The following is a 26,648-nucleotide window of genomic DNA, read 5'->3' as shown; positions in this document are numbered from 1 at the left end:
ATATTTTAATTAAATTCGATTTCAAAATTTACTAATTGAAAATAACCTTTGCTTGACTTGCACTTTACAATAGGACAGGATAGGACATGCGATTCTTTGTCCCAAAAAGACATTTGAATTACATTAATTACTAGTCATAAGCACATTTATAGTAATTTTTTTCAAAAAAAAAGGAATAGTTTTCTGTGATTAATATGTTAACATATGGCAAGCTCTTTGAGGCATAACCGTGTCAAATATAGTTTTCATTAATTAGTGTCAATTTTATTTTTGGGTAAATAAAGAGGCCCGATCGAAATTCTTAGAACTCTTTTCTGACAATTAAATTATGCTAGTTAAATAAACTGTATACTATTTGTTATCTCTGATCTTAAACTAATTAGTTTTGGACAAAAACGTTAATTCCTTGGCTAAAGGAATCATGTGCAATGCATATTGTAATTAATTAATTAATCTTCTACTTTTGCGTCTGGTAGGCGCCCAGACTTTTTGCTTACTGATCATTACTTGGATTTCCATCATGTCTTTTCACTAGGCATTTTGTAAAGACCACCTGCCACTTGCTCTCGTAAGAAGACAGAAACATCACGATGCTTTATACCAGTGCTCAGCGAAGGAGCTAAAGCATTTTTGAAAGAGACCTAACAGAAACAGTTGTTAAATAATTAAAAGAAAATTTTATATATAATTTAATTATTATTTATTTAAAAATTAGATAAATTTGAAAAGATATTAGATATATAAAAAATATATATTAATAGAAACAATTGTGCTATTTATATATATGATTAAATAAAATTATAAAAATAATCTCTTACACTTTTTACACACAAGAGTTAAAGAGAAAATAAATTTTCAAACTGAAATGAATTAGTTATTTACTTATATATTATGATTTTTTTATTTTTTATTTATCTGTTAAATTAGTAATTAATATATTAAGTTATTAGATTAAATTATTGAGATATAATATGTTATGATAAACTATTAAGTGAGATTATTAAGATATAATATGTTATAATAAGTTTAGATTTATATTAAAATTTAAAAAGTTTAGATTAGTTGACTCACATTTATTTATTTTTTTAAAATAATAGACTTAGCATATTAGTTTAGAATGTATTTATTGGGCTTAACTAGTAATATGGTAAAACTATAATGACTCTAATTTTATCAAACATTTGAATAATAAAACTAATTATTAAAAAAAATTATTTTGAGAGTCATTAAAAATATATATAATAAATAAAATTATATTAAAAAAATTACAATTATCTCATTTTATCAATTTGTATATATATCTTTGTAAAGTTTGCAATATACATGTTAGAATGCATTTGTTATTCTGAATAAAAAATAATATATTGGTAAAATTTTAAGTAACAATATAACACTATAATTTATATTTAAAAATTATATAATAATTTATTTATTTTGAAAGATTAAAATAATAAAAAATAAAATGTACATAATAAAAAAATATGACAAGTAAAAAATAAAATTTATATATGATATAATAAAAAATAAAAAAATATAATTGATAGATCATAGAAATTTGTAAAAGAAAATTTATCAAAATTTAAAATATACAAGTAAATAAAATAAAAATAATTAATAATTATATAAATTAAAAAAGTTAAAAACTTTAAAATTGAATTAAGAATGTGAAATTTTTTTTATTCTTTATTTACATTAATTATTCATTAGAAAATTATTTTGAATGATCATTAAAAAAAATTAGAATAATTTTTTAAAATTATGTCCCCCACCCTGTGAGGAGGCTCTGCCCCTGCCAGTACTGTTGGAGTGATCAAGTCTTAGCACTACAAGGTCGATGGTAATAAAGAAATATGATGATGACTCAGCCGCTGAGCTCACATGTTGGCTTTGTCGTCTCTTTCTGCTTGAACGTCAACTCGTGCTTCTGGTAGACAGCACGTTGAAACAAACAAAGCCTTATCTGCAGATATTCCCAGGTCAGACATCTTGTCCACCATTGACTGAGAAATTATCAGTTGATGTTCTAGGTTGAGTCTCAGTGGGTTGACGCACGAGGACAGAAGACTGTCGGCCCACATCGGCGGACAGCCACAGTTGGGAAAGCACGAGGATCTATATATATATATAATAAATATATTCACAATTTGCCGGAACATCATAAGGTTGACGACTTAATATTTTTACCAAAATCATTATGATGGGTTCTTCAAGATTTCTCTGTTTTGTTTTTTATAACTTTTCTGTTATGTCAACAGCAGTGTATTTATGTTTGTCTACATTGATTTTGAGAGGAAACATGCACTAAAACTAATACCATATTCAAAGAATATACTAGGAGATTCAAGTAAAGGCAAGAAAGTGGTCGTATATTCTTTCTTTCTTTTTTGGGTGCGGCTTGATGCTACGTATAGTTAGGAACGAAGTTAGTTAATTTTTATTGAAGGGTCAAAAGTTAAAAAAAAATAAAGTTAAAAATTTTTAAAATTAATTTATTAAACTTAATCATTAAAAATTAAAAAAATTATAATAGATAATAATTTTATATAATATGTAAATAAAAAAAATAAAAAAAACTTATAATAGTACTTTAGAAAAATTTTATTTAACGATGATAATATATTTTTTAATATAAACAATTAAATTATTTGTAAGAAATTTATCATTTATTTTGTTTCAAAAATTTCGTCTTTCTCAATATAATCAACTAAAAAATTAATATAATCAACATCAATATTTTTATTTTATTATATTTAAGTTTATAACACCAAATATTAAACTATAATGCATAAAATAGAAATAGTTAAATATGATATACAAAATTAATAATTTTTTCTTATATTCAAGATAATTTTTTTTTAACTAAATATAAAATATAAAGCACATTAAAAACATATACTTGAGATAATTTTTTCTTATATAATTAGGATTAATAAAAAATAATATATTAGTGAAATTTTAAACAACAACCAATAATGTAACACTAGAACTTATATTTGAGAATTACATATATAATAATTTTTTAATTTTTAAAAATTAAAATTATTAAAAATAAAATCCACATAACAGAAAAAAAATCATGACAAATAAGATATAACCTATATAACAAAAAAAAATTATTGATGATTCGTATAAATTTAAAAAAGAAAATCTATAAAAACTTAAAATATATGAACAAATAGAATATAATTAAAAAATATAAATAAAAAAATTAAATAAAAACTTTACCTTTTCATAATTTCACAATACAAAAACATAAAAAGAAAGAAAGAAGGAAAGATGGGTGGAGAAACTAAAAAATTCAAAAAAAAATTAAAAATTTGAGTAAAATTGAATAGAGTTTATAAAGTCATTTTAGTATTTTTTTTAATTTTATTAATTATTTAATAAAAAATTATTTTAAAAAATATTAAAACATATATAATATATAAAAAATTTCAAAAACTTTGGGGGGGCCATGGTCCCACATTACAAAGGGACGCTCCGCCCCTGCGTATAGTATAACAAGAGGTATAGATAGGACCAATAATTAAGTCAAGATCAATTAAGTACTAGCCAAAGTCTTTGTATCTGTGAATCTCACCCGGCCCTGTATCGTGATGATCATGTATGTTGTTACTTGTTAGCTACATATGCTGGACATCCATCGACTAGGCCCAATTTTCTGAATATCCCAAGTACGAATTATGGCTCTGCTCATACTGAAGGAGTTCTACCATGAATCCATCACCACTAAACTTTGTCATTGTTCCTTCCAAAGTTAACATCGAAAAGAGTTTAGGGTGATGTAACACTTGAATCAGATTTAGAAAAGCATCCGATATTTTTCTACATGATGGATCTTCTAATAAATTACTATAATTCAGTGTACACACCAATAATACCAACCGTCTTGTTGATTGCATATGTACATAAAGGCATCAAGATGCAGTTGTCTAAACTAGGATTCAGCCAGTTCTTAACGAAATGCAAAAACTGTTTTCTTTTCACCATCCTAAAATACCAGACCAAATCTAACCTCCAACCTCCCATCCTCTTCAAAATTAAGCTTAAGATGACACCTTTCATTATGTTAGATACTTTAGAAATAATTAATACATACAGACAGATACCACATTACAGGAACAAAACGTTGTTTCTAACATATATTTACATTTTTGTAGTCATGCTTTGCCTAACTAATATCTTTACAGCATTATCGAACTTTAAGAGTCATTGAGCTTAGATAGCAAAAAGAGGCAACTTGAGGATAGAAAGACAGAAGCTGAGAAGCAAAGCAAATCCACAGGAGTGTATATAGCAGCCTTCTTGCACTTCTCAAAAAATCCTATTAGAAGAAGCATCACTATCACATGCCCAAGTTTAGTTTTCATTTCACTGACAGATTTTATTTCTAACCATCTCGGTCGTTCCTGGACGTAAAAAGAAAATGTGTGTGAGAATTAAAGGACAACCATATTTCCATATGATTTACTCTTAACACTAGAGTCAGAGCATAAAAGAATAATTGACAATTTTTAAATTTGCACACTTCCATTTGATTTCACAGTAATAACTTCAAATTTCCTGAAGTAGTCAACTATCAGCCCAAAGGTATTATTTCTCTCTGTCACCAATCAATTAGTTATCTCACAATCAAGTAACTTCAGTTTCGCATGACCACAACTAGAAAGAAAAATTAAAACTGTTTAAACTTGTAGAGAAAATTTCACTCACCTTTAAAGCAAACAAGCCAAAGAGATTTGATCTGGATGTGACCTTTTCCTTTGATTGTGACTTTGCAATGTCAAGATTGGAAACAAAGAGCTCATAAAGACCCATTCCAAAAACCAGCATCACTGTTCCCAATAGATAGACATCTGGAAGAGCAATACAGTGACAATTAATGGCCTCGGCTCAATACGATTTAAATATAAACATCAATATGGCTTTAACAACAACAGACCACATTGGTCAGGATCTTTTGACACTACAACATAAACAGAAGAATTTTACTATCTCAAGATGCATAACCTGCTCAAGAGAATTAGGATGAATAGACACTTTGATCATCACCATAGTAAACATCAAAACGTTTCCCTTAGGCACCATCATGAAGAATTTTATTATTGCAGATAAACTACTGTAAAGCTGCATCAAAACTTGCAATCTAACAAGTTTATATTAGCTACCATTGATTTACACCAGATCCATACCATGATCTTTTTTTTTTATTATTATTTCATTCAATCACTAGTTTTACAATTTCCCAAGAAAAGAGGAGAAAGAGAGAAACAATTTAATAAAAATAGGCTATTAAGGCACATTGATGCTGATGCAATAGTTTCCATGTAAAACCCAATGAACTTTGAGAAGGGAACTTGCTTATAACCAGAAGCTTGTCTGCCTGAAACTTTAAGCATTAAACACATTATAGGCGGTAGGATCAGTTTTATTCATGATGTATTGTAATGAGTTTTGAATTTCTTCTTCCTTGAATTTGAATTTACAGCCCAGTATCTGGTGATGGTAGCTGTAACCATAATTGATGGAGAATCAAATAAATTGTGGTTATTCTATCATTGTTTCTCAAAACCAGCAAAGAAATAAAGGCAAGCATCATTATTACTCTTGTTGGTATTCCATAAGAACAACGAGCATAACAGCAAAAATTATTTGACCATAACAAACAAACCCTCACCTATTGCCTCAACCAGCAACAAAATCACTTTGCCACGATCCACAAAATATTCCATGAAAGACGTTATAATATAAGCGCAGCCCTGCATGTCAGAGTAAACCGCATTGTAAATAAATGCATTCAAGAGACATGGGTTAATGCAATATTATAAGAGTTATGTTATATCCAGTATCTATCAACTCTATACATTATCAGCTTTCTGGCAATTTTATTTCCAATTTTAGAATATAGAATATAAGGGCAAGAGGAAAAGAGCTCTGCATATAACTGTTTTCCTGTTTCCTGTGCTGTTCTAACACTCCAACATGAGCTGTCCTATTTGACCTGACATCCTCGGTTCATAAGTTTAGCCATAATTTGAATTTAAGTGTACATCAACATGCATAAAACGCACTGATTCCGTTAATACTTAAAAGGAAACCACATACAAATAAATATTGAAATATTCTTAAATAAAAGGAGTTCCAAAAACTGAAACCTTGATGAAACAAAGGAATGACCCAGTTAATGACCCAAAAACAGCAAGAAGAGTCATAAACCGACATCGATAAATGACCTGCAAAAAGAAAAAAATCCAGAAAGGAGATAAGTGCCCCATTGTCTAAAACAATCTCTTCTGAATCCCATATAGAAATCTGACCTTCTCGATGTCCTCCTCTATAGCTTCCAGCTTGTCTGGTGACCTCTGAAAAACACCAGTGTCCAACTCGGAGTTTGTTGCCGCAAGTGCCACTAGTGGGATTTGACGCCCAGAGGTTTTGGTCACGGGGAATTCAGCACCATGAGGCTCCAATTTAGCTACCCTTTTGGAATTTTGTCCCAATTTGAGAGAGATGTTGTAGTTGTAGAATTGCATCAGCGGTATCGTCGTTCTAAGGGGTTTCGAGATAAACGGTGAAGGTGAAGGTGGTTTCATGGTTGGACTTAGCGGGTAGAAACAAAGGCTCCTCTGCTGGCAGCTGGCATCAAGACGATTTGATGGGCTATGGAGCACTGGACCAGGCGTTGGAGCGTTTCCTTCCCTTTGCATCAAATATATTATTATATAAACAGCTCGCAAGTCGCATGCAAACAGAAATGGGAGCCACACATCATAATCCATATTGCATTAGTGTGATAATTGATAAATGTAAATAAATAGTGGTAATTAAGTTGGTAATAATAGGATAAAAATATATTTAAAAAATAGAGTATTGATTAAGTTATGATTATGTTAGAGTCGTAATGGGATTGCACGTGGCAAAGCCATAGTCCCTAGGTACAAACTTAAGTCGCGCATGGTACCAACAATTGCAATCTAATCTTATTGACTGACACATGACACAATTCGGTGCCGTTCGTTAAACATCAAATTCGAAACAATCTTGAACCGCCACCGTGTCATTATCTTGAAGCTAATACCTTCGTCACAATTTGATGTTAACATCCCATTTTTATTTGTTAATTTTTTAAATATCTCAAAATGAATTTCTTTTATTCTATTAAATATTCTTTTTACTTTTTCTATACTATAAATTTATTTTTCATGATATTTTTATTTTTATATTAAAAATTAAACATTGTATTATACATTTTTAAATTTTAACATAAAATATATCAAAATTAATTTTTTATTATCTTAATTTATACAATTTTTTTTAAAAAAAAAGTCATAGGGACAAAAAGAGTATTTATATTACAAGAGTCATGAATATGAAAAGCTTACACTTAATGCACGAGTAGTGTATAATATCTATATAACTATAATTTAATGGTAAAGTACCATTTCATAAATGTGTGAGAATAGAAGTTCAAAATAAATATTTTTTACGTTTATGAGCATTTATTTTTAAAAATTTTAATTTTTAAGTTTATTTATTAATGAGATGATAAAATTTAGTTCGTTGATATTGTATAGAATTTATATCAAATATAAACTCAAATATGAAACATAAAAACTAACAAAAATATTTAATTTTTTTACATAAAAATTTATAAATATAATCCATTTATGTAAAAAAAACATATAAAGTCTCACACACACACATATATATAATAAAATGAACTATCATAAAATGCACTAATTAATTATAAGAAAAATATTTATTGATAGTCTTAACTTGTTGCCCAAACGCAACTATATAATTAAACTTGTAGTAATAGGAATAGTACATAGGTAGAACGAAACTTGATAAATGTGCATTACAAATTTATAATGCTAACCATAATAAATATACAATGCTAACCATAATAAATATACAATGCTTATCTAACAAAGATTTGTTTAATATTAAGTTATTTGAAGAAATATCTTATTCCGTGTTCATAACCAAGTTTATGGGCAAAGTTTAATTCCTTCTTATTTTATCCTGTTATATACAATTTTTATAGAAGGTCCTTGAGAACACATTGAAGCAACCAGAAGCAGGGCAATAGATTTCCGACCCCGGCCATTGCAAGTGTCAGCCACTTGGCTTCGACGGACGGGTTTTCACTGGATGGAGCCAAGGCTCGATTCAAAGCTTCTTGGAATTTTGTTTTTATTTGGACTTCGATGTTGTTAGGGTCTTATGTAGTCGGAACTCTCCTGGTTTTGTTAGTCAAAATCCGATGGAAGCCGTAGCTGAAAACCATAGCATCACGCTCCCAACAAAACCCCCAAACCAACCGCACTCAAACTCAATCCCCCACAATCTCCAACCCCAGCGGTTTCGTACCCACCTTGATGCGCCTGATATTTCCCCGACGGCCCGAATCCTCTGCGACCTCCTCTCCCGAGCCTCTCCTCACGATGTTGAAACTGCGCTCTCCTGCACCGGTATCACGCCCACTACGGAGGTCATCCAGGAAGTCCTCAGCTTTTCTTACAACCAACCCTCCTCCGCCATCAAGTTTTTCCGCTGGGCCGGCCGCTACATCAAGCCCTCTGCTTATGCCTGGAATCTCATGGTCGATTTGCTTGGAAAGAATCAAATCTTCGAACCCATGTGGGACGCTATTCGCTCCATGAAGCAAGAGAGTCTTCTTTCAGTAGCAACATTTGTTTCTGTTTTCGGAAGCTATTGTACTGTGCATAGGTTTAGTGAGGCTACCATGAGTTTTGATGTCATGGATAAATACGGTGTACAACAAGATGTTGTCGCTGTCAATTCACTTCTCAGTGCCATTTGCCGTCAGGACAATCAGATGTCAGTTGCACTAGAATTTTTTGATAGGATCAAGACGAAGATCCCACCTGATGGGGATACATTCGCCATTTTGCTAGAAGGGTGGGAGAAAGAAGGCAATGTGGCTAAGGCCAAGAACACTTTTGGCGAGATGGTGATCAGAGTTGGGTGGAGTCCAATGACTACATCTGCTTATGATGCATTTTTGACCACGCTTGTTCGTGGGGCACAAGCTGATGAGGCTGTCAAGTTCTTGCAAGTTATGAAGGGGCATAACTGTTTACCAGGTTTGAGATTTTTCTCTAATGCACTTGATATTCTTGTCAAGCAGAATGATTCAACCCACATTATCCCCTTGTGGGATACAATGGTGGGTGGTGGGCTGGTGCCCAACTTGATTATGTACAATGCAGTGATTGGTTTGGTATGCAACAACAATGATATGCATAATGCCTTTCGATTACTTGATGAGATGGTGTTCCACGGAGCTTTTCCTGATTCTTTGACTTACAACATGATTTTTCAATGCTTGGTGAGGAACAAGAGGGTTTGCGAGGTGGGAAAGTTCTTTGTTGAGATGATCAAGAATGAGTGGCCTCCAACAAGTTCTAATTGTGTTATGGTTATTAAAATGTTGTTGGAGAATGATGACCCTGAAATGGCAATTGACATATGGAATTTCATGGTTGAAAATTGTGTCTCACCTCTTGTGGAAAGTGCAAATGAGTTGCTCATTGGGCTTTCTAACTTAGGTAGATTGTCATGGGTGGAAAGGTTTGCTGAAGAAATGCTTGATAAAAGGATTAACTTATTTGAGTCAACAATGGAGAAGTTAAAGAATGCTTTCTTCAAAGAGGGCAGAACTTATAGAGATAAGTATGATAGTCTTTCAAGGAGATGGAAAGTTGCACAGATGTAATGGTGTTATGGTAGGAACTTCTTGTCATGTATTTTTGTATAGAAATTTCCCCATTATTTCTTTGCTTTCGTTTGATAACACGTAGAGTGGTAGTCATTAATGAAATAAACTTTCTCGAGTAAAAGGAGCTTGTGCCCTTTTTATAATATCTCGTTGTCTACATTGTGATGTGCCAATTGCTTTCTTTGCTCTGATGTGTTCTTGGTTTTGTTTTCGTTTTCTGCCTTTATTCTCTCTTTTGTTTGATGGCAAAACCACTTTTGATCTTGGTTTTGTTTGCTGCTATTTTAAACTGAAGTTTGGATGTTGTGATCCAAATGACTTTTTGAACATTGGGAGATTTTATTTTATGACAACGCAATCACGAAGATAAGTAAGTCAACTCTGTTTCTTTTTTGTGGTAATACTTGCTCAACCGAGTTTATAAAATTTTAGTATATCTTCTGTTATTATCTTACTATTTTTGGAAACATTACAAAAGAATTTTATGTCGCTACTTTTTCTTCCAAAATCTGCACGTCTAACTTGTGACACAATCATTCTTCCTATAAAACAATCAAATTGAGATGATTGTCCCTCCTTTAGGAATGAAAGGATGGTTAACTGTTCCTTGTTTTTTTATCTACATGTTATTGTTATGCAGCATATTTTCTTCAATTGAGTTTGTTCTTGGTGATGGTAATGAGTCATTTAAGTTGCTTTGGTGGTTATGCTTGGGATATCTAGTTGATATATGTAGACTCTTGGAAATAGAGACACTAGGAGTCAAAGCTTGCTTACTCTATGACAAGGAAAATTATTATGCTAGTTAGCTAGCTAAGTCACTCTTGATTTTGATAGACTTGTCATATCCTCTAGATCTCCTTTCTCATGGATGATGGAGTTGCATAGATTGATTTCATCGGGGGTTCCCCCAACCAAATGATTTGAACATAACATCGAGGCTGTTTTAAGCTTTTGGGTTTTGTGTCTTTATATTTGGAGATGATTACACATTTGCCCTAAAGATGATAAAACCGCCCATTATGGAATGTTATCTACCACCTCAATCAAAATTTTGGAAGGTCTCTTTTGTAATATTTGAGGAAATTTAGAGATTTAAGGTTATATGCAATATTGTGATGGAGAGTACACGATAGCTTTTTTGTGGCATAATAGCAAGCTTGTGACAGAAAAATAGCTTGATTGGGTAACTCATTGAGATTAAGCTAGTGAAAGTTTCAAATTTTGAATCATGTAAGGATTGAGAGAATGTTGGTTTCTTTGATGGTGCCTTATCAAGTAGCCCAAATGTGCATTTTAGTTGTCCCAAATTCAAAATTTGTTATTGATTTTGGGTCCAATGCATGTCCTTGGGTTACAACACAACGAAGGTAGACATTCACTCATGAGGAAATGTCTCTACCAAACAAACAATTTATGCATATTTTGAATGCAAAACCACTTCAAAAGTTGCATTTGTGGATCAGAACTGCTTAAGGGCTAAAAATGCTTTGTAGAAAGGAATTCACTTGAAAAAGATCTCGAATTCAGAAAAGGTAATATACTTTGTTTAACTAAAAAAAGAAGAGTTTTTTGAATGCTCAAGGATTTTAAGCAGCCCTAAAGTACCAGCTTGAAACATTGTTTTGAGAGGTGTTATTTGAGTATAACTCTTTCTCTGTTTTATTTTCTCTCCTGGACCATCTTGCCTTTCTCTTGTCTCTTAATCAATCTCTTTATCCCCAACCCCCCCTTTGCATAAATGTGTTGCTAGTTACTCTGCCAAAGCTTTGACAATTTCAATGTGCGGATAGTTGATTGGTAATGCTAGAGACTTAGAGGGTTCCGATTGGCCTGATATTTCATCAATAGGCAAACTATGGAGATTCAATTGATTTTTTGACTGAATAAGTAGCAAATGTTCTATTATTGTCATCATTATTATCATCATCATGATTCTTGGTGGTGCAATATTTGAAGAAGTACCCCTTTAGGTACTGATTTTGAGTTCTCACAGCATTTTTTTGTATCTATCAATGAACTGTTGCCAGATATGATGTATAAGGGCATGGGAAAGTTATTGTGAGAGTGAAGTATGTGAATGGCAAACCCTATATGTAACCAAAATTGATGTCTACAAGAAATCAAGTGCTGAATGCATTGAAAATTTTATTTGCAGATAGAAATGTCTAATGGTGGATACCTGATGAAGGAGCTAATGAGTTGGTTCATTGTACAAATCCCTATGAAAGCAGTTTATAATGCTGATTGCCATTGCGTTATATGATCTCTTTGGTTATTTTGGAGCACATGCAGTTAATTGAAAATTGAAGTGATGGGTGTCAATCTCATGAGAGATAATTACGAAAGAGAACAAATTTTGTTGGTAAAAGTAACTCTCGAATGGTCCTTAGTTAACATTCTTGTTTTCCTCTGCTTTGGCCTTCTACCCAAGTGTCAGGTTTGCACTCCTTTCTTGAGGAATGAATGATGCTCACCTAACATTATTACAAAACAGGCAATGAAGCAGGAAGCAGGTTAAGTATCCATTTCTAGCAAGCTCATCCAAATGAAAGCGGTCCCTTGTTAATGCACCCAGCAAAGAGAATTAGATGTGAAAGCCAACTTTTTTAATTTCGAAGGGAAAAACAGAGTACTTGGTCTGATATATGCATGTTTAAAAAGGAGATGGCGTGCACTTAGCGAAACCAGAAAGTTTAACCAGCCATCCAGAACAAGAGCAGAAGTCCAGTAGTGCAATGCATAGAGGGGGTTTGGGCGGGAAGAGAGGAGACAGGAGTTGGGAATTGGGAATGCAAGTCAAGGTAGGTATTTTTGGCTTTATAGGAAAAAAGTAGCCTTAGATTCCTTAATAGAGTGGTTTATACTGTTAGAGATACAAATAAGAGGGGGAGGAAATGCTTTATATGAAGGAAAGGAAGATACCAAAACCTTCCCCGTCGATTAGAGCTAATTCTATACCTTGCCAATCCTGATAATCCTGAAAACATAGCATCCCCCTTCACACCTCCGACCCCCTAAATAAAAAGTCTTTTCCGAAAATCCAAAAGCCAAAGCCCTCCGAATTAATGTTGTCATCCCGCACCCAATGCCCACCAAGTCTAATGTTGTCCCCCAGCGCTCATTCCAGAAGGAACGAGGGACCCATCCCTTGGTTTGGTGTGCCGCCATCATCTGCACCATCCTCACCGTCGCCGTCATCATTGCCGGCATCGTTACCTTCATTGGGTACTTGGTTATACATCCCAGGGTGCCTTACATCAGCGTCGCGAACGCCCACCTAGACCGGATACAGATTGATTATGCCGGCGTGCTGGAAATCCAGGTTACGATAGTGGTTCGAGCTCAGAATGGTAACGAGAAGGCGCACGCCAGTTTTTCGAATTCCAGTTACATCCTTAGCTTGAACGGGGAAGACCTGGCGAGGTTGGTTGCAGGCCCCTTCGAAGTCGTGAAGAACAGTTCGGTCGATTTTCATTATGTAGTTCAATCATCGCCGATACCCTTGGATCCGGAACAAGCAGACGATGTGGACGCGGCGTTGAAGAAAGATTTGATTACGTTCGATTTGAAAGGAAAAACCAAGGCCAGATGGAGAGTTGGCCTCCTCGGCTCAATTAAGTTCGAGTGTCATCTCAGTTGTCAGTTGCATTTCCATGTTTTCAACGGAACCTTCATTCCTTCTCGCTGTACTTCCAAGGCCAAATGAGCATCATCCTTCCGTAATTGTTCTATTTTCTTCCCATGTAATGCTTTTTTTCCTTTTCTCTTTCACTACAGACGCAACCCAACCCAAGCCTTCTCTCTATCTCTCCGTGTCTTATGGTCAGCGTCAGCAGGCAGGGCTTCATTTTCCTTCATTAATTAGACACAAAGGAATCTAGTGTTAGTGAAATAAGTTTAAGTTAGTGGATTCCATTATTATTAATTTTTACTATATCTTTTGCCTGGGAAGAATTACGAATTGCCAGAGTCTGAGTATTGAATGAACAACTACATTCTACTTGGTACATAAATATATACAACTAGTAGTAACAAGGATGCAATTTCTGGGAAAGGCAATGCTGCTTCTGTGTTTCAAAGATAATGTAGGATCTAATCAATCAATATCCTTAGACAGTAAGTAAAGCCATAGCGGAAAGTAGTTGTAAAAGAAATGATTGGAGTTGGAGGGGTGGACACAACTTTTTATATGAATATGAAATTTGGTTTCTGCATTTGGGTCAAGTTTGTATTGTATTCGTATTGGTGCCACGCCATCAGTATCCTATCTGGTGCGAAATCAGGAAACGTGGAGCTGTCACTACTTGCTACCCCCAAAAACCACAAGGGGGAGGGGAGGGGAGGTTGACAAGGAATCCTTCTTTTTCTTTTGCCTGGCCCAGTGGGCCCCTCTTTCTTTTGCACACTGCTTAATTTTTCTTTTTGCAAAATATCGTCATACACAGAACACAGCAGCACACACGCACGCATCCATTCCTTGGCAAGAAAGAAATACACACATACTACAACCAAATTGGATTGGGCTTTTCCCCGCTCCTAGCCGTCCGGCCAACAAACTCCGGCCCAAATGAATTACCCATATATATCACTTTCGTACATACATACATACGGTAATGGTCAGGCATGCAATGGCCAGTTGGATGCCCTGAGCCCTGAACGCAAACATCATATGCTAGTTGTTTCCTCCAAGATCACCAGTGAGAAATTAATTAATTGTAATTTTCGTAGATTCATTAACCAAAACAAAAGAAAACCAATTGATTCATTGAATTTCCTTTTTATCAATGTAAAACCTTAAGAGAAAAAGGCGGAAAAAAGATGAGGGAGGAGTGCAGCGCATATATGATGAGATGAGATATAACAAAAGGAGAAACCATTATGAATGGGGTTCACGTGAAAGTTTTGTCTTTCAAGGTAAAAGCTGTGAATGTTGGACAAAATGGGGCAAGAATCAAGATAGACTCCGCCCTATCGTTATCTGAACTAAATACTATTAGTAGTATTAGTAATCAAACTTTGGTTCGACATGTTCCATGTAAACATGCTTGCGTGTCAGTCAGGGCGCTTTTGGGTGCCACCTTTCCCCCTTCTTAACTGCCTCTCTCTCTCTCTCCCCATCTGAACTATCGCTCTCAAAAGACTCATAGGACTTTCACTTGAGTTCAAAACAAATCTACTTCTGCTCTGCGCTCTGCTCAGATAGCTGCTGCTTTCTGTTTCTGATTCTGCGTGACCATTCTTCATCTTCACGCGTGTTTTTCTCAATCCAGGTTTCTGGGTTCATTATAATGTTTATGGTATACTAATGTACTCCATAAACAGTTTCCAATTTACTGTTTTTCTTGATTCTTTTGTTTTCAAACTTGAAATGCTTAGTCCGATGCGTTGCTTCTGTCTTTCTGTGACTTTTGCATGCTTTTCATTTTGAGTATATCAAGTTTTTAATGGGCTTGTGCTTGTTTTCTTCATGTCAACAATTGTAGTGATGAGATTTTTCGTTTTTCCCTTTAACTTTTGATGCTGTAAAATGCTATTGAGACTTCTAAATTCCTCTTCCAGAGTCTATCTAGTAACTTTTTCCCATGTTTATTTTGCAGCATTTCAAATTTTTCTCCGTTTTAGGTGTTGTATTAGGATTTCGCAAACTGTAATTTTCTGGCATAATGAATAGAATTGTAACATCGAAAAAAAAGAAGAAAATATAGATTGCACTTAATTTTTATTTGCTTTAGTATTGTCTTCAGGGGAGTTCTGCACAGATTTTGTTCAATTAGGGATGAAATTATCTCCTACTGATCCCGTGAAGCTTGTAAAAGAATAACAGACAATGATAGCTGCTGTGTATAAAGCGTGTGGTGCAGAAGAGGTATATGTTTTTGGTCTATGGATAGTTTCTGTTGTCTGTGTTTGCTTCTGGATTGTCTCTGTTATGCAGGAGTCCATCAATGGTATATCATAGGTTGAGTTAGCATAGGAATAACATTACTTACGAAAATTAAAACAAAAAATAAAAGAACAAGACCGTCTCTGAGAAGGCTTCTTACAACTTGGTATGTTTGTGCTCATCAAGATTACCTTAAGTACCATATTATGTCATTGCCTTTTTCCATGCTCTTTCTCTGTCTCATTTTGTTGTTCTCAAGGGCTGCATACTCTTATGGTATCTTACACAAATTGAAGGTGTAACACAATTGTTTTATTCTTTCATTTACGGGTTCATATTTATGCAGAGTATTGGGAGCTGAACCTTTAATTTATGTTATGCAATATGTGTGACTGAGGAAGGAGCTCCCTTGGTGGATAATGGCTGGTTTGATGGAGCTGTTTCCCGAGTTAATGAATAGCCTAACAATCATGGTAACCATGCCATTTTCACTTTGCAAATTGGCATTCACGTTTTGCATGAAAACCATCTATATTGTTATTCAGACCTGGGTGGAGTTGATAAAGGCAGCTGTTTCCTTCCATGTGAATATGTTCTGGAAAGCAGTAATTTGGATGGTTGCTCTTGTATCTCTTCCTGTACGAGTGTTGACTGCCTTGCAGAGAGAAAGACAGGTTAGTTTTGATATGGTTTGATTAGAAATTTTATCTGCCGTAGATTTAACCTTTCTAGATGGGCTTAATCTTTTTCTCCTTTACATGCTTCTAATTGAGAAAAAAAAAAAAACAACTCTGGGTATCAACAAATATGTTGCTCAAACTCAACTGGAATTTTAGTACATCTGGGCTTCCAATTACCCCTTTTTTTTTCTTTGGACGGGAGGTATTCGCTCACCCTGCCTTGAAGGAGACTGTTTAATTCAGCTGGAAATCAGCTTGGCAAGGAACACCATGCAGCCTCTTAATAGAAAACGATAAACTAAATGTCAACGTACTGTTCATAGATCTTTTAGTTTCTGGTTTTAAGATCAATTGGAACTTCTAGTTGGACTTTGGCAATGCAAGGCATCAAGAAGTCGTGCATGTGTCTTTTATGAAATTTTTTTATTCTCTTCAAGGAGTTGCTAATCATTGCGTCTCTGCCTATTTAAAATCTTGTCTGCATTCTTCTTCGTGATTGGTATAAGAAGCATGGTATCGTTTGCAGCTGGAACAGCATCTGCATGAGATGCAGTTTGAGTTGGAGAATCTTGTTTGGGACAGGAAGGAGCTGGAGGACCATCTCCAAGCAGCTGTTAGAGAACGCCGAATTATGGAGTCAATGTTAATAGAACTTGAAGAGGAACATGACAAGGCTGTTGCCAAGATTGAACTACTAGTGGGTGAGGTAAATATCTCAACTGTTTGGGAGTTAGAAGAAGTCTTATATATTTAACTGTCTGGCGGGCATGCCAAGAGAAGAAGAAACTCCATACTCAGACAGCAAAGTCCTCCGTGTTTGGAGGATGAAAACTCTAAAATGGGATAGGCTTTAGAACAGGGCCTCTCCTGCCCCCAAATTTACCAAAAAGTTGAATGACATGATAAAAAAATCATATTAAAATATGGGACTGTCAGTCATTTGCATCAGAAAGGATTTAGAATTGAGCACAGAAATAATCTTCCAGCCACAGAATGATGCCTTCAAACCAAAACCCAATAATTTGGTCTAGGTTTACTGAGACGCATTTCTATTAGTTTTCAGTTTTCGATTGCATTTATTGACATGTAGTTGGGAAGAACTTAATCCATGTTTTCTACATATTTCTACACGTTCATGCATGCACACACACATGCACACGTGTTGAATGTACCTTTCGGCAAGGATGCTGCATGTGCTGAAAACATTGTGCACCCTTACCAGTTGCAGGATTTAAAGGATGAAAACCTTCGGCTGAAGGAAATTCAAGGTAAAACAGCATGGAGCCTTAAAGGTCATGATGAAACAAACAAAAGCAAAAATATCTATACGGTTGATGATCATGTCATTTCCTATAATATTGCATCGTGGATTTCCAGTTATAAGGTTAGTGGCATCTGCTTCCAAGACCTGATGATGAGCAGAGAAGGGAAGGAGGGTAAGAGCAAGAGTAATACTGGATCGTTCAATTTCTTAAAAGCTAGCCCTGCACCAAGCGGATCTGTGCCTGTGCAACCGTTGACGCCCAGTGTTATTCCAAATTTAGATGTCAATGCCGTCCTTGAACAACGAAGAGAAATTGCACTTTCACAGACTCGTTTTAGTGCAATTTTATCAGTTTTGGTTGGAATGATTGTCTGGGAAGCTGAAGATCCTTGCATGCCTCTTGTGGTGGCGCTCTTCACTGTTGTTGGCATGTCGCTTAGAAGTGTTATTGAGTTTTTCTTCACTATAAAGAATAAACCTGCTTCTGACGCAGTTGCCCTCTTGAGCTTCAATTGGTTCATACTGGGGACACTCAGCTATCCATCACTGCCCAGGGTTGCACGTATGCTGGCTCCACTGGGCTTGGTCGTCGTGGACCACTTAGCAAGCTGGCTTGGTGTCTCATTCAACTAGCTTATAGCTATCTGTCACTATATATGTGGCACTTCACGTCATGGCGTACCATACAACAGACCGCGGAGTTGTATTGGAAACCGTATGTTCTCCTATAGGTTAAAGGTTCATCCTCTTTTCCTTTCTGGTCTATTAATTATACCATGTAAACTTGTATGGTTTTTGTCTTGATAGACAGGCAGACGTGGATAAGGACAATAGCTTAAAAATACAGCATTAGCTACTTTTCTCCTCTTAAACAATTTCTGAGCACTACTTCATTTGGAATCTCCCACCCTAAACAGGAAAAAGATAAACAAAATTAACAAACATAGATCCATCAGTTATATTACGCTTGCTTTGTAAAAGTAAGTACAATTTTTATAATTTGGATACAAATTTTTTATTTTTGTTTATATATATGTGTGTGTATGTATGCATATTATGTCAAGTATTTTAAAAGAAGTAAATATTATATAAAATGTCTTAAAAGAAATAAATATTTTGTCCATCATTAAAAAATTTATAAATATTGATACTATATATTTTAATAAGAAGATAATGATCATGACAAAATTGTAGATTATCTTTAAGAGAGAAGATACTGATACGAAATTCAAACTCAAGAGGAGCTGCATGCAGCTTGCATTAGATGGAGACAGAGACGTGCATGAAATTAATAAGCCCGTGCCGAAGAGTATAGCCAAAAATTAATGGGGCTTTGACAGGCAGAGGCAGGCAAAGTAGTTATGCTAATGAGGTTATGACAAAAGAATGTAGTAAAAGAAAATAGATCGTGGTTTAACACGAAGCAAGCATCGCATTGTGGTCTCTTTCACGAGCCATATGCCCCCCGGAAAAAGGCCAAACTTAAGTGCATGTCCATTGGACCTAGACAAATGCAGGAACACGTTACCAGTTGGCTGTCGGGAGGATTTTTGGTTCCTTTTATTGTTATTATTAGTATTATTATAAATTAAATTGATGTGTGCTGTCACGCTTTGTCCCGAAAAGATACATGTTCGAAGAAAGCAGCCTCAGAAAAAAGCCACTCCGACTCCTTTTGTTTTTAATTAAAAATAATATAATATTAATTTATACAATAACTTTTATAAATTCATTAATTAAAATAATAATTTAAAATCCAACTACCACTTGTTCAATGTTGAGAGAATGGTTTACCTCTCTCACAAATTTAGTTCGAGAAAAGAAATACGGACATCAAATGGGAATCATAATTTAGTTTGACAAAATAGCTCAATCATAACAAAGACCAAAGGTTCAATCCCATGACTTAAAACGATCAATGATTGATGTGGTACGATGCAAGAAATGTATTCAATTATTGCTTTGATTGTTTATTCTTAGTTAATTTCTTTGCAAATTACTATTCCTTGAACTGACTCCGCAGCGTTGAAAGAAAAACCCAAGCCAACTGACCCAAAATGGAAAAGAGTCTGCTTTTCTCTTAACAAGATTAAACTTGTCCTACTTTAAGCCACTGTTCCAGGGAATCAAAGGGAATGCTTAAATCATTGCCTTTACTTTGTATAATCCTTATAATAATAATAACAATTCAACTTTACTTTCCGACCTAACATTGGAACCCATAAATTTATCGGGAATATCAAAATATCTAAGCAGAAATAAAGAAATATATTGTTTTCAAATAAATACATACATACATGCATGCATATTTCTTCTCTCTTGTTTATTTTATTCATCAAATCTAAACTTTTAATTTTAATAAATGAATAGAATAAAGCATAAGTATAGCCAGTTAAATTTCCTGGTTGCCATGCCCATCTGTGAAAAGAAGCCATCTTTTCTTTTTGAAGATCATTCCTTTCTGCACCCTTTCTTTTCATTTCCATTCACATAAGTCAAAGAGATTTGTACCGTCTGAGGCCCAAACCTACTTTGCATACTTTAAATTAAGGTCTTTTTTATTTTTATTTTTATTTTATTTATTATAAATCGTGTTGTTTTACATATTTTTAATTAAAAATTTTAAATTAAATAGAGTCGATGGATCAGAGCGCCATATCGATATCGTTTTGTGTATGACATTTTCATTAAAAAAATCAAATTGTTGGTACACCATTTAGAGGGTACGACTTGGATTTGAATGGGAATGAGTTGAAATATTGAATGTTGGTTGTACTCCCAACCAATTAAATGAGCCTGCCCCCGAATAATTCACTGGCTTATCGTACAACCCAGGGCTATAACACACAAACCAATCCTTAGCCTTTCAAGGTGAAAACTGAGAAAATTCAAACGAATTGTTTGAGATTTTCATATTTGAACTTTTTATCATTTTTTTTAAAATTTATTCCATATTATATAAATAAAAAATAATAAAATTTTTTAATAAAAACAAAAGATGCAAACATCCGATTAATTGATTGGTACGTAATTTTTTATTTATTAAATAAAATTTATATATTTTTAATTAAAAAATAATGTAAATTAAAATTTTATATTTTTATTTTTTTCATGCCAGATGTAATCGGAAGGAATTTTCTAGATGGGTGTTACGTGTCGCAGGGTGTTCCACCAATTGAAATGCAAAAAGGGTACATATTTTCACTTTGTAACAATTGTAATCCAAATTTATCAATTACTACTATTTTTATTTATCTATCTCTACCCAAAAACAGTCCGTCTCCATATTTCGTTGTTATGTTTATTTATTACTTTTTAAAGATGTATTTATTTGTTATTTATACTGAAAATTATACATTTATATTACCATTGATAATTTATATAAGAAAAAGAGAGAAGATAGAAAATGAAAACTCCAAGCTAAAATCAAGTTCCCAATTCGTATTCATTAACTCATGTCAGATAAATATGAATGTGACTTGATTTAGTTAAATATATTCAAGATTTAAATATGTATATAGAAACAGTTATTAAACGTATTACATTATATGATATAATTAATACATTTATTAAATAGATCAGATTAAATTTTTTATAATATGATTGATAGTTCATTTAAATATAATCGATGCAATTAGTTTATTTAAATTTAAATTAAACAAGTTTATAAGTTAGTTATGCAAATTAAATTATACAGATTGATATGATAATTTGATTAACTAGACATGATAGATGAGTTAGAGGGTTAAAATTCCTTTAAGACATGTAATTATCTTGTCTTAAAGGTTATGGAAATGATAAACCAAGCAAATACGGTAATTTTAAATCCAAATCTGTTTAAGTTGATGTCCTGTTAACAAGTTCTGCCCAAAATTAAATACCCGGCCTAAGTAAAATACAACAAGATACGTATAAATACTTAAATTAGTAGTGGGGTTGAGTAGGGCCGGGCGCGATGGGTCCACGAGGTATAATTAATTTAACTGAAATGAACGTGTCATTTTGTTATTGGAAAAGCAGAGGAATAAATTCAACCACAGGCAGAGGCGATTTCTTTTTCTTTCTTTTATCACCTCCTGTCCCACATCATAACTCCACGTTGCAGCTGCAGACCACGCCCACGTGCTGATACTGTAGCTCCACGTCGGCGCTGTAGTGGTACCCTGTAATTTCACTGGAATCCACGCCCCACTTAATAAGTCCAACAAACAAGAAAAGTTACTAACTACTTGGGTCATTTATTTAGTACTCCGAAGAAAAGAAAAACAAAAGGGGGCATTGAAATTTGAAAGTTTTGAAACGGAAAATGAGAAAACCACTTGCGCCATAATTTTCCCATTTCGGAGGCTATCTTTTTGTTAGCTCACAAAACCGGAGTCGGTGAGGGGACACGTGGAGGGGGGAAGTTGGTCTGTTGTGATTATAAATAACCAGCAAGGAAGGGAAAACCCAAGCCCATTGATAGGGTTATAGAAATAGTAATAGTAATAGACGGTTGCGTTTTTAGCAAAGCCAAAATTTTCCCTAAAGGAGTTGGAGATTGATTCAGTTACCGGCGGTCTCTAATTCGCTTGGTGCAGGTCGGGAACTGATTGGCTGCTGCTCCTTAATAGTGGATTGGATTGGATTTAGGCCAGATGGCGGGCCGTGACTGGAGGAAGCAGGAATTGGATCCCGCCTTGCATCAACTGAATCGGAGACCGCGGTGAGGGGTTGCATGGATCTTGCCTTCTTTTTATGTGTTATGTTCAGATCTCAGGTTGGGATTTACTTGCTTCTTGCTTGTATTACGTAATCATTTTTACTTTAGATTTAGGATTTTTTTTGAAAAAAATTCTCTCTTTTCCGTTCTTGTAAATGAAGTTTCCAATTTCACTACGCTAATAGAAATAAACGAAAAAAGAAAGAACAAGAAGAAAGGCTTTTAGTCATTCATAGATCTATTGGCGATATATCTTTTTTCTTTTTATTTTTTTGAAAAAAAAAGAATTTATACCTCGAAAAGGAAACCTTTGAAATATAATTCAAGCTTGCTTATTTAAATAGGAGATACATGAAGGTAACTATCGTGCCCTATTAATCTTTTATTTCCCTTTGACGATACAAATGTGAAGGCAATGACTCGGGACCCAGAGAGGTAAAAAAATTTTAAATTGCCCAGATTTTTCTTGTTTTAATAAAAAAGGGATGGTATTGTAGTAATAAAGGAAACGCAATGACTACTTGCATAATGCTTTTACTTAAATATTGGAATTAGTTCTGTAAATATATAATTTTTTATATTTTGGAATTAGTTTAGTTCCATATTTTGTTAATTTGGAGTAATATCCATTCTGTTGGTTCTTTTTTTTTTCTTTTTTGGATGAGTAATATCCATTCTGTTAGTAGCCTTTTTAATGTAGGTGCGACTTTTTCTGTGATATCTGAAGTTTATGTGTCTGGTCAGAACTGATCTAGTGTTTATTTAGGTGAACTTCTTCTGAAGATTTTGATACGTAAAATTGTTAAGAGGAAAAAGAAATTAAACCCCATAAATTGATAAAACTTGATATTACATATTATGGCAGAAGAAATTTTCTACTACTAGTTCACACAAGCCCTAGTTTTTTGTATATTTATTAGTCTAGGTTCTTCTACCCCAAAAGAACAAGGCCAGGTTCTATATTTTTTTTTATTTTAATTTTTGTTTGATCATTTTTCGTTGCAATTTTACCATTTCCTCACAAGCCTTTTTGGGGAATAAATCTCATTTTCAGTATAATGTTTTTGTTAATATTGACTCTTTCTGACTTTGATCAATTAGTTTCAATAGCCTGATAAATATATATATAGAGAGAGAGAGAGCTGAGGTGTCTTAAAATTGTCATTTTAACTTCTGGGTTAGTCTGAACTAATTTGAACTTTAAGTTTCCGTCGTGTATTTAAAAGTTAGCAAATGGTTTCTTCAACTGTAAAAGGTAGTTAAAAGAAAAATAGTACACTGAACTTTATCTCAACTCTATTGATCTTTGCAAGTTTGCAATTGTAGGTTTCAATTTGAAGGTGAGGGCCTTTGACCATACGTTTTAGGCTTCATTTATGGTTCAATGAGGTTGCATTTCATCCTTGTAATAATGATTAAATTAAGGTTCTGTATTTGCTTTTTGTTAACATGTTTGGTAGTCCTTCTAGATTGATGTCTGGTCTTGACTCTTTCCTCATTTTGAACATTTATCTATATTTCTCGCTTCAAATTTGATGCAATTGATTAGTTGTACTGACATTTTGATTCTAATTGTCTCCCATGATGTGATTTTAATTTTATTTACTGCGACCAATTTGAACTTTGAAAATCATAGTAAATGCCATTAGGGTAGAACTGCAGTTTCTGTGCTCGGGAATATTCCCTATTTCAATTTTATTTTAATGCTCCTTGCTTAACTCAATTTGAGTTGTAAGATTGTCCGTTATTTATTGATTCATTTAAAGGCTCTGAGATTTACTTGATGGAGGGTGTTTGATAAAAAGGCTTTAAGCTTTTCAGATTACCTGTAATGGCTTTTAATTTGCAGAGCTGCTGGAGGTATTTCAATGAATGGAAAATCCCCTTAGGAAGACATTGAGAGAGACTGAAAATTTTAAACAATTGACATGCTCAAATAACTTTTGTCCTGGTATCTGAAACTTTAGATTGCAACTCTATTCAGTGTGTGTGGCTATTCATTTCTTTCTGCTGCTGTTTTGTCTCATTATAATAATATTGTTGACATTTTATCGACTTGAGAAGATGGGTGGCTTGAAATTCAATATTACAGGTGGAGACAGCAATTGCTGTTAGAATTATCCATTGATGGTTGAATTGTCTTTTCTAGTTGAAGTGCTAGTTGTTTGATTCTTTGTGGGAACATCTGTAGCAATTAGCATTAACTAACCCAAAAATTTCCCCCTTCTCGGATGCTAATGTACATTTGAATTGTTCTTTCCTTTGGCCTTTTGCATTGGTAGGTTTGCATTGCTTTTAACAGCATACTTTCTAGAAGCTCCTTTGCACTTATTATTAGATCTGTAGTTCCTATCCTTACCGACCATATTGATTTAACAATTGGATGTATAGTTTGTACTTGGTGTATATTGATATTTTTGCATATGAAAATTGACCTTTTGTTCCCCATTGAGTCGATATTCAGCTGTGGAGCCTTTTGTTAATCACTGTCTGAAGGCTGCTGCAATATTCTTGCCAAATTTGTAAATGGAGCATTTCTGTAACTTTATCTACTCATCATTTTGGCTTCAAATCTCAACACTACTTTTGTTCTTTTGTTGTCCTTTACTTTGCAAGCGGAGTTCCAAAAAGCCTTAGCATATCCCTTACGATAGGTTTCCTTTCCACCCAAAATTCGCTTTTGACTAATTGAAGATGTTAGTGCCACAGCAGTTAATTATGTAATTTGGAAAATGATGGAGAGAAGATGTGAGACTGTGAGACGGGAGGGGGTTATATACTGCACCTCTTAGTTTGGGGCTTATGGTCCTCGAGATTGCAATTGGAGTGTGAAAACTAAATCTTTCTATTTTTTGGGTGTCAGAATGGATGTTTTCTCTCTGGGATGAGATGGTAACTGATGGATCAATTCTCATTAACTCATTCTCATATTCTTTTGCTTTTGCCTTTCTTTCCCTTAAACGTTAAAATGTAAAAGCTGTATTTTCGGCCAATATAGAGGATTTTTATGTTTAAAAGTTTACTCCTGTGCGGGATTCATGTAAATGCAAGTTTAAATCAAGGGCATCTTAGTAATGTCAGCACAATCCTATTTACTGCATATCTTGTCTTGTGAATATATCCAGCCTACCGTTTGCATGCAAGTAGAATCCTTGCCCTAACGTTTTTTTGTCCTCGAGGATACATTATTATGTGTTATTAATGTCCTTGTTGTGGACACATTGTTATGTGACATTAATGTCCTTGCTGTAGACATACAACTAAATCAAAGCGAGTTAATAACTGTAGAATGCTGATAGCATGGATGACAGATGCTACGGAGGGGCCTGGAACGAGGATTCTTGGATGGTGGTTCACTTTCGAAATGATGCCATTTTATTTCAACCTGGAAAACAGTAAGGTCCCTTTCATGTTGGCGCCAGGCCGTTTCTTTCCCATTGAACTGCTTTACACAATTGGTTACTAGGCTGGATGAGGAGGACCGGTGTTTTGTTTGGGACCCATGTGATGAATTTTCAATTTTGATGGTGGCTCTGATTTTCTCTTTCTTAGCTTTGTACAGCTCAGTTGCTTTAGAAAAGCATCTTTGAAGCTGACATGAAGAAGCACGGATGCACAATTTTGGTTCTGGTTGATTGCCAGTCTTTTCGCGGACAACAATTGGCTCAAAAAGTGGGGTTGAAAAGAGAACACTGTGAAATAATTGCAGGATTTGCCTGACTTTTAAAGTTTTCAGGTGGTTGTGATGCAGGAAGTGAATTTGTTAGAGTCTAGTTGATTGATTGAGATTTGAGAGATTTTATTATGGTAAGTAAATCAAATGTCCAAAATTTCCCAAATTATGAAACTAAGCTGAAGTCCATTTCTCTCTTGCACAAACTTTTCTTTTTTTAAAGCCTAACCTCCGTTCTTGAAACTGGTTGTGAAGGCAAAGGGCAAAACTTTAGACCCAGATGATGAGTGAGAATGAGGAATAAGTCTATGAATTCAGTGGCCGATCATTTATTCGTATGGTAACCAAGGATGCATCCAAGTTTGCATATATATAAATATATTATATATATTTAACTAAATAGATTCGGCGATGCGTTTGTCAAAACGATGTATAATTAGACTAACGACGACCCGCTTGTCAGAAACTATATGGGCCTCGTGCATAGATGGGCAATGATCAAGATTGGCCTCATACGTGACCTACCCACTAACCATGTTGGACCCGACCACTGACCCTCTCACGGCTGGTTTAGACCAGAACAGGTTTGTTGTTTGACTAAACATAACTCGAAAAAGTAATACTGTAATTGGTTGAAATGACCCATGAGGAAAAGTCTAAAATTCTCCTCAAACTGAGAGCCCCCAGAGCCCACGTA

At 34.2% G+C, this 26,648-nt stretch overlaps 4 protein-coding genes and 1 long non-coding RNA gene across 14 annotated transcripts; 4 read left to right on the top strand and 1 right to left on the bottom strand.

Annotated features, from left to right (window-relative positions):
• Positions 1-3,938: 3,938 nt before the first annotated feature.
• Positions 3,939-6,682, bottom strand: LOC110421037 (uncharacterized). The gene is made up of 5 exons (XM_021434485.1): positions 6,318-6,682; positions 6,156-6,233; positions 5,678-5,759; positions 4,714-4,856; positions 3,939-4,409 (listed from the first exon to the last, which is right to left on the bottom strand). The coding sequence occupies exons 1-5, from the start codon at positions 6,591-6,593 to the stop codon at positions 4,203-4,205; spliced, it is 786 nt and encodes a 261-aa protein (XP_021290160.1). The 5' UTR covers positions 6,594-6,682; the 3' UTR covers positions 3,939-4,202.
• A 1,306-nt stretch (positions 6,683-7,988) lies between these two features.
• Positions 7,989-12,124, top strand: LOC110423667 (uncharacterized). Its single transcript, XM_021437954.2, has 2 exons — positions 7,989-9,752; positions 11,904-12,124. The coding sequence occupies exon 1, from the start codon at positions 8,267-8,269 to the stop codon at positions 9,740-9,742; it is 1,476 nt and encodes a 491-aa protein (XP_021293629.1). The 5' UTR covers positions 7,989-8,266; the 3' UTR covers positions 9,743-9,752; positions 11,904-12,124.
• A 464-nt stretch (positions 12,125-12,588) lies between these two features.
• Positions 12,589-13,903, top strand: LOC110423675 (late embryogenesis abundant protein). The gene has a single exon (XM_021437966.2). It carries the CDS (start codon positions 12,834-12,836, stop codon positions 13,452-13,454), a length of 621 nt encoding a protein of 206 aa, XP_021293641.1. The 5' UTR covers positions 12,589-12,833; the 3' UTR covers positions 13,455-13,903.
• Positions 13,904-14,814: 911 nt separating this feature from the next.
• On the top strand, positions 14,815-18,434 carry LOC110419355 (coiled-coil protein). 9 transcript variants are annotated; one of them, XM_089784205.1, is made up of 6 exons: positions 14,815-15,045; positions 15,493-15,614; positions 15,979-16,105; positions 16,239-16,306; positions 16,839-17,018; positions 17,535-18,434. In XM_089784205.1, exons 4-6 carry the CDS (start codon positions 16,247-16,249, stop codon positions 18,207-18,209), a joined length of 915 nt encoding a protein of 304 aa, XP_089640331.1. In that variant the 5' UTR covers positions 14,815-15,045; positions 15,493-15,614; positions 15,979-16,105; positions 16,239-16,246; the 3' UTR covers positions 18,210-18,434. The 9 variants fall into 9 exon arrangements, with proteins under 9 accessions (XP_089640331.1, XP_021288094.1, XP_021288077.1 ...); XM_021432419.2 differs by having other exon boundaries at positions 16,178-16,306; XM_021432379.2 differs by having other exon boundaries at positions 14,817-15,018; positions 15,979-16,306.
• Positions 18,435-21,873: 3,439 nt separating this feature from the next.
• LOC110428505 (uncharacterized) lies at positions 21,874-26,230 on the top strand. 2 transcript variants are annotated; one of them, XR_002446464.2, is made up of 2 exons: positions 21,874-22,335; positions 23,605-26,230. It is a non-coding gene; the product is annotated as an uncharacterized LOC110428505 (long non-coding RNA). The 2 variants fall into 2 exon arrangements; XR_002446463.2 differs by having other exon boundaries at positions 22,623-26,230.
• Positions 26,231-26,648: the final 418 nt, after the last annotated feature.

The sequence above is a fragment of the Theobroma umbraticum genome, unplaced genomic scaffold (assembly GCF_002168275.2).
Source record: "Theobroma umbraticum cultivar Fairchild unplaced genomic scaffold, ASM216827v3 scaffold_30.0, whole genome shotgun sequence".
Taxonomy (NCBI): Eukaryota; Viridiplantae; Streptophyta; class Magnoliopsida; order Malvales; family Malvaceae; genus Theobroma; species Theobroma umbraticum.
The sequence above is the reverse complement of the archived record's forward strand: the minus strand, read 5'-3'. Positions and strand labels throughout refer to the sequence as shown.

What these genes read in the sequence shown, in the direction of transcription:
- LOC110421037 (XM_021434485.1), bottom strand. Translation starts at nt 6,593, where the DNA reads ATGAAACCACCTTCACCTTCACCGTTTATCTCGAAACCCCTTAGAACG. An exon ending in TAGAGGAGGACATCGAGAAG is followed by an intron (nt 6,234 to 6,317) that starts GTCAGATTTCTA and finishes TTCTTTTTGCAG; the next exon opens with GTCATTTATCGATGTCGGTT. An exon ending in TTGGCTTGTTTGCTTTAAAG is followed by an intron (nt 4,410 to 4,713) that starts GTGAGTGAAATT and finishes TTTTACGTCCAG; the next exon opens with GAACGACCGAGATGGTTAGA.
- LOC110423667 (XM_021437954.2), top strand. Translation starts at nt 8,267, where the DNA reads ATGGAAGCCGTAGCTGAAAACCATAGCATCACGCTCCCAACAAAACCC.
- LOC110423675 (XM_021437966.2), top strand. Translation starts at nt 12,834, where the DNA reads ATGCCCACCAAGTCTAATGTTGTCCCCCAGCGCTCATTCCAGAAGGAA.
- LOC110419355 (XM_021432402.2), top strand. Translation starts at nt 16,052, where the DNA reads ATGGCTGGTTTGATGGAGCTGTTTCCCGAGTTAATGAATAGCCTAACA. An exon ending in CCTTGCAGAGAGAAAGACAG is followed by an intron (nt 16,307 to 16,838) that starts GTTAGTTTTGAT and finishes TATCGTTTGCAG; the next exon opens with CTGGAACAGCATCTGCATGA. An exon ending in TTGAACTACTAGTGGGTGAG is followed by an intron (nt 17,019 to 17,534) that starts GTAAATATCTCA and finishes CACCCTTACCAG; the next exon opens with TTGCAGGATTTAAAGGATGA.